The sequence below is a fragment of the Manacus vitellinus genome, unplaced genomic scaffold, assembly GCF_001715985.3.
Source record: "Manacus vitellinus isolate BGI_N305 unplaced genomic scaffold, ASM171598v3 scaffold_4_pilon, whole genome shotgun sequence".
Taxonomy (NCBI): Eukaryota; Metazoa; Chordata; class Aves; order Passeriformes; family Pipridae; genus Manacus; species Manacus vitellinus.
Genome location: NW_021940604.1, coordinates 33,883,916 through 33,902,104, shown reverse-complemented (window position 1 = coordinate 33,902,104; position 18,189 = coordinate 33,883,916). Strand labels below are relative to the sequence as shown.

General features: G+C 35.2%; 1 protein-coding gene across 4 annotated transcripts in view; it reads left to right on the top strand.

The window, feature by feature from the left end:
• DOP1A (DOP1 leucine zipper like protein A) overlaps positions 1-18,189 on the top strand; it is a 49,179-nt gene that overhangs the window by 15,332 nt on the left and 15,658 nt on the right. For 3 of the 4 annotated variants that reach the window (XM_008920313.4, XM_018078019.3, XM_018078018.3), the window contains 14 exons: positions 474-588; positions 1,003-1,032; positions 1,409-1,642; positions 3,278-3,902; positions 6,932-7,206; positions 7,866-8,018; positions 10,238-10,338; positions 11,628-11,887; positions 12,561-14,568; positions 14,674-14,785; positions 15,693-15,875; positions 16,925-17,050; positions 17,380-17,514; positions 18,045-18,100. In XM_008920313.4, the coding sequence (XP_008918561.3) occupies positions 474-588; positions 1,003-1,032; positions 1,409-1,642; positions 3,278-3,902; positions 6,932-7,206; positions 7,866-8,018; positions 10,238-10,338; positions 11,628-11,887; positions 12,561-14,568; positions 14,674-14,785; positions 15,693-15,875; positions 16,925-17,050; positions 17,380-17,514; positions 18,045-18,100 (4,413 nt within the window). The remainder of the gene's footprint in view (positions 1-473; positions 589-1,002; positions 1,033-1,408; positions 1,643-3,277; positions 3,903-6,931; positions 7,207-7,865; positions 8,019-10,237; positions 10,339-11,627; positions 11,888-12,560; positions 14,569-14,673; positions 14,786-15,692; positions 15,876-16,924; positions 17,051-17,379; positions 17,515-18,044; positions 18,101-18,189) is intronic. The other variant, XM_018078020.3, reaches the window with a different exon arrangement.

The window sequence follows — 18,189 nt, the reverse complement described above, 5'->3', positions numbered from 1 at the left end:
TTCCAACATGTCTGTGACTTGATTTTTGTATGTTGGATTGAATTGCTAAAGTAAACAAAGTCGTCTACAGCCAGCTAGGAAGCAGGTGAGTATTTCTCTGCCTATAAATAGTGTTACTGTAAACATGGATACCAAATTGCCTTATTAATAAATAAATGAAATCTGGATAATGTTTTTTGGTTTTTTTCTTTTTTCTACGTGAGCTGCTATATTATGTGAGTTATTGTCTTCCATTCTCAATTTTCTGTAGCCTGAATTTTTTACAAATGAAGACTGTTTTACACTGAAAGGCTACTTGCTGCTTTTTCTGACAGAATGCCATGGGGCAAAATAAGCTACTTAACAGTAAAAAAAGAGGTTGCTTATCAGTTTATAAGCATCCCCGATGTATACAGCTTTGCATTAAGTTACATAAATATGCTCAATGTAAGGGGAAGGGAAAAATATTGTGAAAGCCTATTTGAATTTTGCAGGAGGACATTACATGCCAGACTTCAAACTGGGCCTGGAGGTGATAGCGAGCAATCTGAGTTACCTCTGACAAATTTCTGCTTGTTAGTGGATTTTTTGTTGGATATTGTTTCTTTGGTAAGAATTTGCTTTATTCATTGCTAATATTGTGATTCTGTATATTTAGTGTCTACAGAAATACTATATATACTTTATTACTTGTTTTTCCCTGAAAATATATTGCCATTAACTGGTGGACACCATTGAAAGAAATTTTTGTGTTACTATATGATTCTTGATAGACTGGTTTTTATGATGCTTACACCTGAAAATTTTGGTCTGTCCTCATTTTCTCTTCTCTGTATTCATTACAAGTATAGTCTTTTGTAGCTTGATATGCTAGTTTAAATATGCAGCTTTCTTTTAAGGATTTTTTTTAAATGTCACGATAAGATGTATCTTCTTCTGTTGTCATTGCTTAATGTAGCAAAGACTGTTGGAACTTTTTTCTATAGCTGTCTTTCCTCAATTCTTTGCTTTCTCATTTTAAAGCCTACTAGAAGTATGAGAGTGCTGTGTCAGGTATGGCAATTAGCCTGTTTTTCCTTTAGTTTTTAATAACTTATCTTTCATTCTTAAACTTTTATCTTAAGGTTATTAAAATAATAGTAGCATTCTTTATTGTTATTGTTATGTTTTGTAACGTGTTTGTTATGTAATGAACAATATGCAATAGTTTGAAAAAGAGCTAAATATATTACTATTTGTTTGTTACCCAACTTTAACGTTAATTTTCTAAATATTTTTAGTAAAGCATGCATTTCTTATTCTTGGATATTAAGATATTAATTTTCCTTTTTCCGTGGTCCATATATTTAGAATACAATTAAGCAAATGGTAGGTACCTTAGGGTGGAATTTGGTGTTACAATTTGAGTTTTTTACTACTCCTTTGTTAGGAGACTTACATTGAAATACAGACAGAACACTTGCCTCAGCTGTTGCTCAGGATGATTTCTGCGTTGACAAGCCACCTTAATACTCTGCATTTGTCTGAGCTTACTGATTCTCTGAGACTCTGCTCGAAGATCCTTAGTAAGGTTCAGCCTCCGTTGCTATCTGCTGGTACAGATGGTATCCTGCAGCTTCCTAGTGGACACAGCAGCTCCATCAAAGAATGGGAAAATAAAAAGGTAACCAATTAAGTTTTGCAGCATTTGGGAAAAATACTTCTTCTGTGGAAAAGAAAAGCAGGCTTTCTAAGTCAGTGCTGAACCATCTACAATTTTTTAATTAGATTTTAGTTTAATGTACAACAATACATGAGAAACTTAGATCATCAAAAGAAATTGTAGTTGTGATACTATATCTTGATTCTTAAGGAATTTTATCCAGATTTGATATTAAACATGTATAAATCGCTTCAGAATCAGGGCCTAAGAATGAATTAATCAACTAAAGTTTCTAATGCGCTTCACATGTCTGATCAAGTAGAATAACTGCACTCAAAAGAATTCACCATTTTGGTTACATATTAGTCATACTGAAATTCTCTTTTTACCCAATTTATGTGCATTGGATTAATGCCCAGCACTTATTTTACTGCCACTTTTAAGTTCTTAGAATCATTTAATAAAGAAATAAAAGAAACAAGGGAATTAAGGCACACAATGAGTCATGAAGAAATGTTGTTTCTGGAACAACCCTTCTTTCTCATTTCTAAGGAGATGACTTATATCCTTTCTAGTTGCAAATGATTAGTAGTTTTTAAATTAAAATTTTATGTCTTCTTTCATAATTATAACTCTGTATTTGAACAAAATACCCATCTTCCAGATCTGGGGATTGGTATACAAAAAGAAAGATGCTGGTTAGTTAAAGTTGTGCCATATATATATAGCTATAAATTAAGATTCCATACACAATTAATAGAAGTCAGAGAACATACATTTTACTGATAAATTTAGCTGACTTTATTACTATACATGTGGAAATGGGAAAAATGAAAGATTTTATTCTTGTATTACAGCTCCACTGTTCACTTTCTAAGGTGTTTTGGCAACTTGTAGTTGTTCTGTTAAATTATGCTGATTGTGCCTTCCAAATGAGACAAAACTTTGATAGTTGTGGTTCTTCTACCATTAATGTATTTAGACAGTCATTAGGTAAAAATAATTTCATATTTCATGTGATTATTTACCTGTACGGCGAGAACTTCAAAAGGATGATCAGTGAAGCGTATACTTTTTCATAGTCTCTCACATCTTCCCATTCTTCTTGGCTGACATCTTTTTTGTCTCCTTTGCCTGCAAGCACTTGTTACTCCTTTATGACTGCAGCATTAGCAGATTAACAAATAAATATCTTGTCCTTTTGTAAACATGCTAAAATATAAAGTATTAATACAATCTTGCTAGCTAAAATGACTATAGGCAACATAGTTCAGTGTCCTGTTTTCTGCTGAAGTGAGGGTTTTTCTTTGATGTATGAATCTTTTGGTTTATGATGCTGTATAAATTAATTATACCTTGTGCCTACACATTTCAGCATTCTTTCATAATAAAGTAGACATGATTATGATATGAAGAAAAGGTTAAAAGCAATAATATTTAAAACATTTTGCTTGATAAGCATTTTTTTTATTGTTAGCTTGGTCTGGCAGGCTTACTGAAGCACCAAACATCATTTTGCATAAAATACATTTATATTAATAGATTTAATACCGTGGAATAAACTTTTTGCTTTCAGATGCAGATGCAAATAAATATTTTCTCACTAAGACTGAAATAACCCATTTTGAACAGTCATTAAACTTTTATTTCACTCAGGTGCCATCAGTTTCGCTTGAAAATCCTAATGATGTGTTTGAAGATGGTGAAAATCCTCCAAGCAGTCGATCATCGGAAAGTGGATTCACTGAGTTTGTACAATACCAGGCAGATACAACTGATGACATTGACAGAGCACTGAATGAAGGTCAGGGTGCACCTGGCATTCCTATTATTGGTAGCACATCCTCAGAGACTGAGACAGCATCAACTGTGGGATCCGAGGAGACCATTGTACAGCCTCCTTCCGTAATGACACAGGGGGCAGCAACTCGTAGTGGTAAAACGATCCAAAAGACTGCAATGCAGTGCTGTTTGGAGTATGTCCAACAGTTTTTAACCAGATTTATCAACCTGTATATCATTCAGAGTAATTCCTTGTCTCAGCCCTTAGGGGCAGAGCTTCCGGTGGACCTCACTACAGTGCAAGGACAGAGCACAAAACGGGACAGAGAATCACAAGATGATGCTAAGGTAAAGCAAACAAACAAGAAAACACCACCAAAAGAATACCTTCCTGCCTTTATTGCTGCTTGTCAACTGTATCTTGAATGTTCAAGCTTTCCCGTTTACATTGCTGAAGGAAACCGTACTTCGGAATTACATCCTGGGAAGCCTGAAGTTGGTAAGCTGCACTCTTATTTATCTTAAGATATTAATTTTTATTTCCCCTCCTCCCCCCAAAAAAAATTAGAGTAATAGTATTCATGCTTTGTGTGTGTTGCTGTTTGCTGCTGTTCTCAGAAATGCAAGTTTTCTTCTGTAGCAATTAGTTTGCTTTTTGGAAACTAAATTATTTTCTCATAGATTTTTAAGAATATTGCTGGCATGGGATTTGATACCAATCAATATTGGAGTGACAAATATAAATTATGCAAACTGAAGCCTGAGAGTAGAATCGGGATGGTCTGATGTTCTTCTTTACTGTATGAATCCACGATGTTTTCTTTGTAATATTTTGTAATGGCCACAGCTCACATCAAGTACATTTGTAGCTTCATTTTAGCAATTTTAGATTGATGTGCACATTGATCACTTTGGCAATACATGGAAATTGTAAGCTGCTGTCTAATGAAAATCATACCAGATAAGAAATGCATTAAGTCTACTTTGCTCCCATTAAAGGAACAGTTCTTGCAAAAAGTTCTTCAAGCTACAGTTGCATTAGTAAACAAAATAAAAATGGTGAGATTTGTGAAGTATGAATGTGTTCACAGATAGGTGAAACCATTCAGATACGGATAAAGATGTAATTTAAACATTGACAGTTATGGGTTACTGTAAAATGGGATGTTCTAGATGGACAGTCTAGTTTTACAGTTTGTAGTCTTCAATTTACAGTTCCACTTTTTTGTTCTATTTTTGGTCTGCAGTTTCAGAGTTGCTCCTTAAAATGGTGTCATGGTGGATATGCTTGGAGAATGCAAGAAATAGTTACAATAATTTTGGCTACTGTCATAGTCATCTTCTGTGATTTTATTTTTTTTGAGGAAACTTCATGGTTGCAGCTTTTTGTTTCCTACCCACAATTTTCAAGATCTGTTCAAGGCTAAGGGGTGGGCAGTGTTTGGAGATGAGTAGTTCTTTGGCTTTTGGAAACAAGCATGTTAATTTGAGTGCTGCTTCTATTTCTGTGGTCTTTAAGATGTGTTGTGTATATCTCTTCATTACACAGCCAGGAGCAGAGCACATATTTGACTTCATAACATCCAGACGTATCAAGTATTTATGTCAGTTGAAGGCAACTTGGTTGTAACTGTTTATTAATTAAGGGTATTACAATGCTAAAGATCTGCTACCTTTTGTAAGAGATCTGTCTCAGGATATGACCGCGGAAATGTGAATTTTTATTTATTTATTTTTCCCAAAAACTAGCAGCCTACAAATGACTGCTGTGTCTAAAGGCTAAAAATATTTTAAAAGTCAGCTGTTTGCTTCTGACCTGTTTGTGCATGTAGCACTTTTGATTATTGCTGCCTTGCCCACCACAGAGCAGAAAGCCTCTAGAGCTTGAGTAGTATGTGCCTCGTATGAAGGCAGTAATTCTAGGAATCCTTTTTACTTTTTGTTAAATGTCTTGGATTTGTGTTTCTTGTTCATCATCTGAACCTTCCCTTTTGTGATGTCCTATTTACAGTCTATTAAACGGTGTAAGTTTGAGGAATAAGCATAAATTGTAGGTGGGTAAAATGAATGGGAAGAATTGTGTTTCAAATATAAACATTTGTTGCACAGGATGGCAGGGCATATGGGAATACTGAGGGGAATGGGGCTGTGTAGCTGTCCCGGAGTGCCACTTCCTGTAACACAGAATTCCAGTGGAACAGAGAATGGAAGAAGATAGTTACTGTAATACTCACACCACCCTATCTATTGATATGGGTTTTTATACTGCAGAAGAGGTTGTTTTTATTGAAGAGTTCCTAAATTTGGAACATGTTTTTGATGGGTTCCATTAGTGGTGTGACCCGATTGCTCTTAATCACCCCGGAGAGTCATCAGTCTGTTTATTTGAAGGAGCCAAAATAATCTGATATTGATAGAACATAATTGTGCTTAAATTTTGCTGTATGCTTAATTGCTCAGCTATCTTTATTTGAAGAAATTAAAAAGGGAACTAAGTGAAGCTGAGAACAATGGTTATATCTGAACTCTAGAACACTGTATGGAATTGTTAGGAGTATTTAGGCTTCAGTTTATATTTCAAAATTAACTACTGTGGATATAAATTAGAAATTGCATTGTTCTTCACTTGATTCCAAATAGATGCTGTATTTTTTCCTGTTAAATAACACTTCTTCACTTGTGTCTGATTCTAGCAGCATTTGCCTTTTTAGGAACACAGTCAATACAGTCTTTTCGAAGTTTTAAGAGAAATTACTTTGGTATCTCTAAAAGAAAAGGGTGCAATATTCACTTGGGGAGTTGACTGCGCACTTCAGAGAAAGGCGCTTCCACTGTCAAGCCAGAGTATGACATTAAGTGAGGGGACAGTAAGAAGAGGAAAACAACCACCTACAGTGAAAACAGAATATGGTCTTGTAGGATCAAGTTTCTGCACACAAAACATCAATTTTCACAGAAACTTTTAAAGTGTTGTCAGGAAAATCTCTGGGTTTTTGTCAGTTTAAACTTAGTTTATATATGTAAATAATTCTATCTATATGTATATTATAATATATAAGATAATATATAATAATGTCCTAGGTATTTTTATATATCTATAGAATATACCACAGAATTGTTTCAGACTAAGAACTACAGTATTAAGATCTGATTGCTGGTCAAGACTTTTGAGAAGGAGGAAAGTGAATGTAAGGATGTACAAACTACTAAAAGTTCAGTTTTGCCTAAAGCATGAAATCATCTGGATGCATTTCTATAGAATTTATTTTTCTTTTTCTTTTCAAAATTTTCTATTCATTTTTGGTTACTAAGTGTTTGAAGTGATACAGTATTGCATTCTTAATTGTATTATCTTAAAGTACATCAGGAATTTTTTCTCTTGCATACCTTTTCCTAATCCCACACAATGGACAGATTAAAATATGAAAGACAAAAGACAATTGTGCATATAGTTATGGGATATAAGAGGGAAAACCCATAATATTTAAAATTGTTAAATGAATATGTAATCTGTGATTTTTATTTCAGACTGTGAACAAGTACATCCTCCACTGTGGCTACAGACTTTAATGCATGCTTGCAAGCAAGCGAGTGATTTCAGTGTTCAGGGTGTTACTATTTCCCTTGTGATGGACTTGGTTGGATTGACTCAATCTGTTGCTCTTGTCACTGGAGAAAATCTGAACAGTGTGGAAACTGCTCAGCCTCTTAGTCCTAACCAGGGAAGAGTGGCTGTTGTCATCAGACCTCCTCTTACTCAAGGCAATCTGAGATATATGGCTGAAAAGACAGATTTCTTCAAGGTAAGATGCAGTATCTCATTGCTGTTTTCTTTATACTTCTTTACCTTTCTGGCAAAGATAAGTCTTGACCCCCTTGCCATCCTTGGTGTGGTAAACCAGATTTTCTTGCTGAATGTTTTGATATCAGTTGTGACCCGTGTTAAAATCTAAATGAAAATACACAGTAAGTTTTCCTGCTGCGATTCTCTTACTGACCACATGAGTGAAAATCTGTGTTTAAATGCATATTTTAAACATATAAACAAAACCTGATTGAATAGCAGCGTTTATCAGCAAAGGTAAAAACTGAGATGTGCATAATGTAGGACTGCTAAACACCAATCTTTGCATTTGTGTAATTTATGTAAGAGATCATTTACAAAAGATAATCAGCAGCAGAGTATATTATGTAGTTAACTATATTTCAATGAAAATTTATTTCTAGAGATACATAAGAGTTCTGACTCTTAACAGGAAATTTTTGTGTAGCAAGTAATTGCATTGTTTAAAACAGTTTCTTCTGTTCATACAAAAGGAACCGTTTTACAGATTGCCTCTTGGTCACAGAGTGTCCTCAAATGTAGTGTCTCCCGTCATTGCATAGAGATCAATGTAGTCTAGAGTAAAACAAGACATGATAGTCATTCACTTGTGTCTCTTGCAACTTTTCATGTACAAAGCATATAGCTTTAACTCTTTGGGACCAGTTGGGTGATGGAACTCCTCAGCATCATCAGAAGAGTGTGGAGCTCTTCTACCAGCTGCACAACCTCGTTCCATCTTCTAGCATTTGTGAAGATGTTATTAGTCAGCAGTTGACTCACAGAGACAAGGCAAGTTGTTCATATATTTACTAAAAAACCAGTTAAGTATATAACTATAGAAATATGCGTAGAAAAAGGACTTGTCCCTTGAGATGGGGGTATAAATAACTTCAAAACTGAAAAAATGTTGCCTTGCATATTTTCAAATGTTATTTTAGCTCTGTGATGAGCTTCTAGTTTCATGCTAGACAAAGGAAATTTTTCAGCATTCAGCAATAGACTTATGTAGGAGACTTCATATCTTATCAAAAGTTATGCTATGCTTCCCAGTATATAAAGCACATGCTTAGCTTTTGCTGTTGTTAGTAAGAGTTCTTGTTATGACAGATACTTTAATTTTTTTCCTCACCTAGAAATTTATTTCACATAGAGACTATCAATTTGACATTTGAGTTTAGGCCTTTGTAGTGCTTTAAATTTTAGATCCATGAGTTGTTTTCACAGCCTCAACAGAATGAATGGTTACACACAATGGTAGCAACACAGGGTTGTGTGACTTCAGAAGCAGTTACCTTTTTGCCTTTCTACCAGAGTTACCAGGTCAGCAAAAGTGAATGTGAGCCACTCTGTCAGTCACTGCTGTTCACAGCTTGCTGTATTGTTAAAATTGGTGGTGATTTTTAGTTTCACTTATTAGGCGGGTCTGTGAACTGCTGTGACTGTGGATGTGGTATTCGCTCATTTCTGCCAACCTTCCTGTGAAAACAGTAATTTCTTACATCTTCCCAGCATGGATTGGAAGGGCTCACATAGAGTCATCTGTATGTGTTTGAGAATTGGTATTTTCACTCTATTCAGCAGATGTTAGTGTATTGTTTTGTGTAACTGTATATATTTGCAGCAGTGTTGTGGGTTATTTACCTGTCAGAAGCATATTTTTCTAAATACAAGTGACCTTTGCTTTACTTTCTAGAATGCTGCTGTCTCTCTTGGTTTTTGTTTTTGGTGTAGGGTGGTGGTTTTGCTTTGTTTGTTTTTAGTTTTTGTCTAATGTGATTTGTCTTGTGTCCTTTCTGTAATTTTCATAGCTTTTACTTAAAGTTTTCGTTATTATGGCAGGTACTAGTTTTATTAGCTGTTGCAAAGCTTCTGAAGTTGTATTGATGTAAATGAAGTCTGGAAGTCTTCACAGTGGTTTTAACAGTTTTTAATTTTGTCTCATTTTGGTTAAACACCTATTGCTCATTCCCTATAACAATGTATTTTAAGAACAAACAAGTGAAAATCTTTGTCCTTTTGTCTCTGCTTATCGTCTAGTAATTTAGTTTAAGCCCTTATTGTACTTAAAAGTAATTGTGATGTTTTATTCAGTGTAATTGTCCTGATTGCTGTGCTTTGTTCACCCCTACAACTGCTTAGTAGCTTCCTTGTCTATTCAAATCACAGCATGACATTTACTGTTGTTTGCAGCCTTACTGGAATACCTCTTTGCCTTGATCAGCCCCAGTAAAGAGATAGACATAACAGTTGTTACTTTGGACTGTTTTTACCGTTAAATATAAGGAGCTGGACTTCCATGATCCATGTGTGTCCCTTCCAACTCAGGATATTCTATAATTTTATGAATATTCTATATATTATTACTAGTTATTAGAAGTCCTTTGGGCAGTAAGCATGTCCTATTTGTCCAAATAAAATTCAAAGTTCCAGAGCTGAATTTGAAGAACTCTTGTCTACAACATATCTAGCTAGAAAATTCTTCTCTTTCTAGCCAACTTATTTTCATTCCCTTATTGCCATGTGTATTGTGTTTAATGCCATCAGTCCAGATGCTATAGCTAATATTTTTTCTTCTTTCTCTGCCTTTTCTCTGCCTCTTTTTGCTTGAGTTTTCATATTGAAAAGCTTGCACATTTCTTCATGATATCTTTTAGTGCCAAGATAACCTCACTGAAAACAGAATTGTGTAATTTGTGGAAGTAAAATAAGTATTGTTCAAGCTACCACACTTTTAAAATTTCTAAAACTTTTTTCAAGCTAGACTTTGAAACTAAGTCATTTAAGATCATGATGGGGGAGAATCGTTTCATGGTACTAAATTGCTCACAGAGACCTATTGTTGGCTATTACTGGGTTTAAGATTAGAAAATAGTATTTGAATGTGTAGCCAAAAAAGTTAATTTTAATAATTTCATTATATCTTTTAAGCTACTGTATGACTCTGTTTTTCCAGTTCTTATCAGGAATTCTTACATTCTGATAGATCTAACCTATTATTTGGTCCACAGAAAGTAAGAATGGAAGCTCATGCTAAGTTTGCAGTGCTATGGCATCTCACCAGAGACCTTCATATTAACAAATCTTCTTCCTTTGGCCGTACCTTTGACAGGTTGGTGATTGCAAGGATGATTCAGTTGAAATAAATTTACTTCAAAATCTTTAACTACATTATACTGGCAACACTGTGTTTAGATGTTGGAGAACTACAGTGTAACTGTGAGAGCAAGGAAGAAGGACAAGAAGTGAATTTGTGTTAGGCAAAACTGTTTTCATGATGATTATGTAAGCTGTAAATTTTTCTGGAAGCTATAAAGAATGGGAAAAGAATGGTCACTCTATCACTGTGTTTAAAATCAAAGTGGTGTATATTGAACCTAGTATCTGAGTTCTTGCTGTGTTTTGATAAAAACAAAAGCAGGAGAGAGAAGCCAACCCAGAATTGAATTATATGAAATGGAAAGTAACAGTAAAACTAAGAAAACCTAAGAACAAAATTGCAAGCAAGTGCTAAAATATGAAAGTTCTTTCCCTTAATTTGTTCTGTGTGTTTTGTGTAAGAGGTCGTTTATAGCAAGCAGCAGAGGATTTCTGTTTTGTGTTCTGGTATCAGACTACCTTTTTAAAAAAGACTAAATGATCCAGTCTCTGAACTAGTTTTGTCTTCCTTAGCTAGCACAAGTGTTGTGGAAAAGTGTTTATTTATATTTCCTAATGCATACTTAGCTGTAGGGAGTGGAGTAAAAAGGTTGTTCTTTCCTTGGCTTGATACCATCACTCATTGCATAAGCAGTGATAAATTCTATGTGCACAGCTAAAAATTTATGAATATGTACTACTGGAGGATGTAAAACAGTAGGTAAAATTCAGAGTCTAATATATGTATTATTTTTCCCCAAGTCTGGAAAGGATTCTAAAGGCTAGAACTGTTAAAAAAGAAAATAATGACAGCAGGAACTGCTGAATTGTCAAGTATATTTCTCCTCTCTGTTCTTGAGGACAAAATCTTTGAATAAGTTATCTTTTCTTTTGCATGTATCCTTGTGAATTGGCTTTTAAAGTTGTGTATTTTTTAATGGTGCTAGCACTCAGAAGGCAACAAGAGCTTGTTATGCTAGAAGCCTTACACATATTTGAACTGACTATACAACTGCTAGTATTAGAGCAAATATCTTAACTGACCTTATTACTAGCTCTTCCTGACCATTTCTTCATTAGACTAGACTAAAATATAAAGCTTCAGGTTGCAAAGTTTGGATTCTAAAGAAAATATTGGTTTATATGGAGAAGACATTGGAGTATGTACTGGCATGTTAAAATTTGTCATATATCAGATTAAAGTGGGATTACTCTGTGAGCAGTGTAGAATTTCTGCTAGATTCATTCATCTTTCTGTTCTAGGTCTTTGTTTATCATGCTGGATAGTCTCAATAGCTTGGATGGTTCTACATGGTCAGTGGGACAAGCCTGGTTAAATCAAGTGCTTCAAAGACATGATATTGCAAGGGTTCTTGAACCTTTGCTTCTACTCCTTCTCCATCCGAAAACTCAGCGGGTTTCTGTTCAGCGAGTACAGGCTGAATGTTACTGGACTAAATCTCCCAATCACCCCGAAGAAGAAAATGAAAAGCAGTTCATGCAGAAGTTTAGCTGTGCTGATGGTATGTACACAAGAAGGCTGTAGGAAGTTCCTAAATAATTTCTTTGACTGTTGTTTACGTGCGCCATTAAAAACAGCAGAAATTTTTGAGGGTAACTTGAAAAACCAGGTGCTGGAATAGCTACTGCTTATGTGTGCATTTGTGTGGGTTTTTTTCTATTTCAAGTGTCATGGAAGTTTTATTGTTCTCAAATTAAGATGATATGCAAGTGTTATAATGCAGAGTATTTTCTTATGTTTTACTGAACCTTGATAGAAATTAGGAATATGGCTTGAAGCTAAACCAAGAAATGAAATGCTTTCATAATCAGTGACTTGGGGCTGGCTGAAAACATACCAATAAGGTTTGAAGGTGTTTGCACATATTGTGCAATTTTAGTAGCATACCACCAATTCTTTTTGTATGAAAACAAAAGCAGATAAGACTGCATAATATTTTGTGGGAGAATTATGTTGTTTTGCTAAGGTGTGCTGCTAAAATAATCTTGCTTTTTTAATATGAATATGTTGTTTGCATATTAACATTTTTTTTCTGCTGTGAAATGGAAAGACACTATTTACCATGTCTTTATAATTTGAAGTCTTAATAAGAGTTTAAAATCTAAATTTTATTTCTAAATTCTTATTCTGAAGAACAAAATCTTATGTGTATACATTTTTTTGTGTTCTTTAAGCATTTTCCCATGTGCCTGTAAACCAAGGACAACTTATTATACCTAAAGAAGGCAATGAAAAACAACTTGCTATGGATGAAATGGAGAACTTCAGCCTCACTGTCAACCCTCTGAGTGACAGGCTTTCCTTGTTAAGTACCAGCAGTGAGACCATACCAATGGTTGTGTCTGATTTTGATCTTCCTGACCATCAAGTTGAAATACTGCAGAGTTCTGACTCAGGCTGTTCTCAGTCATCTACTGGAGACAATATCAGTTATGAAGTGGAAACAGAAAGCCTGAGTGCTCAGGATAGCTCTCAGACTCTGAAAGAAGACTCACCTGATGAAATTGTGCAACAAGTTGTTACGGATCTTATATGCAGAGTTGTAAGTGGTCTCGGAGAAGAAGTTGAACTAGTTAAAGATAGTATACACACTGAGGATACTTCATGTAAATTCAGTTCTTTGGATAACTCTGTAGAGATGGCAAAAAATGATGATCAAAATATTGAAAGTAGTCAGAGTAGTTTGCTTAGTAATGGCAGCTCACAGTTGCTATCAGCCTCAACTGAGACTGGACTTGAGAGCTTAGGAGATGAAATTTCAAGAAATAACTCTTCACCTTGTATTGCAGAAAGCCAGCAATCTTTCTCTGATCTCACTCTTTCTTCCACTGAATCAAAGTCCAGAAAGCGAAGCCACAGTAGTATTCAGTTCAGCTTTAAAGGAAAGCTACCAGAAAAAATGTCAGAAAAAGAAACAATCGTTAAAGAGGCTGGTAAGCAACCAGGTGCAAAACCTAAGGTGAAAATAGCCAAAAAGAAAGATGAAGAGAAGAAGAAATCACAAACAGAAAAGCTTAAGCAAACAAATGTCTTTTTTAGTGATGGTCTTGATTTAGAAAATTGGTACAGTTGTGGAGAAGGAGAAATTTCGGAAATAGAAAGTGATGTGGGGTCCCCAGGAATGCGAAAATCTCCTAACTTCAATATCCATCCACTGTATCAACATGTGCTGCTTTATCTCCAGCTGTATGACTCTTCAAGGACATTGTATGCTTTTTCTGCAATTAAAGCAATTCTGAAAACAAATCCTTCAGCTTTTGTAAGTGCCATCTCCACTACCAGTGTCAACAACGCATACACTCCTCAGCTTTCATTGCTCCAGAATCTTCTAGCCAGGCATCGGATATCTGTTATGGGCAAGGATTTCTACAGTCACATCCCAGTGGATTCTAACCATAACTTTCGGAGCTCTATGTACATAGAAATTCTTATCTCCTTGTGTTTATACTACATGCGGAGCCACTATCCAACTCATGTGAAAGTCACCTCACAAGATCTAATAGGAAACCGCAATATGCAAATGATGAGTATAGAAATTCTGACGCTTCTCTTTGCTGAGTTGGCAAAAGTGATAGAGAGCTCTGCCAAAGGCTTTCCTAGTTTTATTTCAGACATGTTGTCCAAGTGCAAGGTCCAGAAAGTGATCCTGCATTGTCTGCTGTCTTCTATCTTCAGTGCACAGAAATGGCACAGTGAAAAGATAGCTGGAAAAAACATAGTGGCTGTAGAAGAAGGTTTCTCTGAAGACAGCCTTATAAATTTTTCTGAAGATGAATTTGACAATGGCAGTACTCTGCAGTCACAGCTTTTAAAAGTACTTCAGCGGCTGATTGTGCTGGAACACAGAGTAATGACTGTGCCTGAAGAAAATGAAACGGGGTTTGACTTTGTCATAACAGACTTGGAGCACATCGGTCCCCAGCAGCCAATGACTTCTCTTCAGTATTTACATTCCCAGCCAATAACCTGCCAAGGCATGTTTCTCTGTGCAGTGATACGAGCTTTACACCAGCACTGTGCCTGTAAAATGCATCCCCAGTGGATTGGCCTTATCACTTCTACGTTGCCTTACATGGGAAAAGTTCTTCAAAGGGTGGTTGTTTCAGTGACTCTTCAGCTCTGCAGGAACTTGGATAATTTAATTCAGCAGTATAAATATGAAACTGGATTATCTGATAATAGGTATGTGTATGTAGAGTTCTATAACCGTTTTAAGTACATTTGATTGGGTGGAGTTACTTTAGCATCAGATTAACCCACGTTAAAAAAATTAATCTCTTCTTTTAGGCCTCTCTGGATGGCATCAGTCACTCCCCCTGATATGGTTCTTACTTTACTAGAAGGGATCACAACAATAATTCATTACTGCCTCCTGGATCCATCTACGCAGTATCATCAGGTAAGCTTATCTGGTGTCTGAGAGTTTCCTATGCAGTACATATCAAATTAAATCTGAGTGGGAAAAATACCAAATATGTTGATTTAGCTATAAATTTGTTTTTTATTGATAATATGCACATCTCAAACAGAGAAACAATTTTCTATGAATTGTACTTTTAAGATTTGCTTACTCTTTTTGTTGTTTTGTTTTTTTGGTTTTTCTTTTGTTACCGTGAAATAACTAGAGTGAACTTCACTTTCAGACCTCTAAAATGCCACTTTTTAAAACTGCTGTTGTTTTGTGGAGCTTCCCAGACTGATGCTTATCATATTACTTTCTGTGTTTATCTTGCAATATGTCAAAATTATCTTTCTGTTCCTTCTGTAAATTCACAATTTGTCTTTCAAGTCAAGCAATATTTTTAGATTTGATATTCTGAGACTAGTCTCAGTTAAGAATTTGGCCCAGATTCTGTAAGAAGCTTTTGCCCTTTTCTCTCTTTAGTCGTTTTTACACTTTTTTTCCTGTTCTTGTACCCCTTTCCCTTCCATTAATTTAAGAATGACTAAAAGTGTCTTTTGTTTGTGTAAGTAAATAATTTTACCTAGAATATTTGTTACACTTAAAATTCTGAAATAATTGTTTTGCAAAGGAACAGGCAGGCGATACAAAACCGATTGCTGTAGACATGAGGCCTCAGATGTTCAGAATACATTTGATATTGCACAACTGAGTCAAAAGATTCTTTTATTGTTGTTTTAACAGAATCAAAACTTGTAAGCACTATGAGAATGATTGACAAACTGTTTTGAAAAAGAGTTAAGGTTTAAAGCTTCCATGTCAGTTGAGTCTGTTTACACTCTTTTAATTATGCTGTTTATGTGGGTATTTAATACTCCTCTTCTCTCCCCTGAAAATCTACTAGCTTTTGGTTAATGTAGATCAGAAGCACTTGATTGAAGCACGCAATGGGATACTATCTATCTTGCATATGATCATGTCTTCTGTGACTTTGCTGTGGAGCATTCTGCACCTTGCAGATTCTTCAGAGAAAACTACTGCTGCTGCTGCTGCATCCATTACCACTATTAATCTTGGGTCAACAAAGGTCAGAATATCAGGGATAATATAATTTAAGTTGTTCATTAATACCTCTGTGAAAATTGTTTCAATTCCATTCCCTTAACTCTGAATTTGTTTTAATACCTTTGTCCTCATCTACTCACTTACCCCACAAACAAGGCTTTTATAAATGGATGTTGAATCTGCTTTTAAACTTGAGTGTATTGGTTCAAGGCAATAATGTCTCTCTGTTTCCTGCAGACAAAATGAAATCCATCCTGAAAAGGTTTAAGCCACCATTTTACGCCTCAAAAGATATGCAGTAGTAATGTAAAATCTTGACAAAAGAGAACTCTCCTCTTAAAACATCTAGTAGTATATAAGAACACTTGTGAACTAGTTCCTTTATTCATTCACTTTCCATACAATGATGTCACTGTATGGGGAAATGTTGTAGCAGATAGTGAGCCAGTGATCATAAAAAAGAGAACCTGAGAAGAAGTCAAATAATACTGAGAATGTTGTTTCACCTTCTTATCAGCTCAAACTTATATTTCATGGTATTAAATAGGAAAACATAATTTAATTTGAAATGTTTTAAAATAAGATTTCCTCAGTTAATTTGAATGTTGATATTGCTTGTGATGCTGCTGCTACATCCATTTCAACATTTGTCATTCAGATTGAAGGAACAAGACTCCATGTTTTTTCACAGGCAGCATCCATGGTCATATTTGTGCTGCCTATAGCGTTTCCTGTGCACTGAAAGGATGGGGATATAATTCTTGATGGTCTATAATGCTATCTATTTTCTATGAAAAAAAAGATAAACATTTCTATTCTGGTTAAACATGGCAAGTTTTCTGCACATCCCAGCTTTCCTTTAATTTACCCAAATCTTTATTATTCAAAAGATTATTCAACATGTCCTGTATATGAAAAAGTCTCGTTTGAATTCAGCTTATCTGGTGTAGTATTCCATTTTTATAAAAGTTAGTGATAGTTGCCATCCAAATATGGGTTTGTAGCTAGTTGTTTTAAACATAATGCTGAGGTGCTTATCTAAAGGAGTATGTGCTCTGCTTTCACGTTTAGAATTTGAGGCAACAGATCCTGGAACTTTTGGGTCCGATTTCAATGAATCACGGTGTTCACTTCATGGCTGCCATTGCATTTGTATGGAATGAAAGGAGGCAAAACAAAAATACTTCTAGGACAAAGGTATGTTTATACTACAGTGGTTACTTCAAATAGTGGTGATAGCTTTAAGTGATTTAGAAGCAGGAAGAAAAAATTCAGACATTGCAGTGGAAAAAATACAATGAAATATGGACAACATTTACATTTCTGATTAGCAACTGTACTGTCAGGGAGCTACCATTTTAGAATGGGATAATCCTCCTGAATTCTCCAGGAGAAGAGTAAGGGATACCACATCTCTAGATGGACTGTTAATTACTATCATTTCAATCTCATGAGGCCAGCTGCCTTAATTTTGACATAGCCGTTGTCTGTGATGATAATCTGTGACATACATTTGATTCTTTCAGGTTATACCTACAGCAGGTGAAGAACAACTTCTACTGGTCGAGCTGGTTCGCTCTATCAGTGTTATGAGAACAGAGACTGTTATACAAACTGTGAAAGAAGTTTTGAAGCAGCCTCCAGCCATAGCAAAGGACAAGGTATGAAAACTAGAGATGCTGTTGATTTGTTTAATGTTCTCTTAATGAAGCCTAGAACATTGATAATACAGGTACTTCATTCACAAAGCTGAGAAGCAAACTGCAAAAATTTTCACAGTATCTAATAGATGGAAGAACTTTTGGAGGGAAGTCATACCAGCTTAAGTCATTGCTATTTGCTGAACAACTCCAGAATCCTGTTTACTGCAGGATTGTAGTAAACATAGCACAAAACACCGTACAAGTCCTTCTTTTGTGGGGATATGCTGCTTACATTAGGGAAACAGGTGCATTCCCTAGCATCAGGTTGATTTTTTTCAGGTGGGAAAAAGAAGTGAGGAAAACGGGGAATTAAAAAAAAAAGGAGAAGAATAACTTTATAGAAAGATGTCTAAATGGTCATTTGGTAATACCTTAATTAAATAAGCTGCATATTCAGACACTCAGACATTAGATCATTGTCAATTTTGCCCTGGCAAAAAAAGGCTCTTTTTTCTTCCTGATGACACAAGTTTCATATCTTTTTCTAGAAACATCTTTCATTGGAAGTCTGCATGTTGCAGTTTTTCTATGCGTATACTCAAAGGTAAGAAAAGAAGTTAAATTTTATTACTGCCATCAAGAAGCAGATGGAAAATTTGAATATTTTGCATCTTCTTGTAATTTCTATGATGA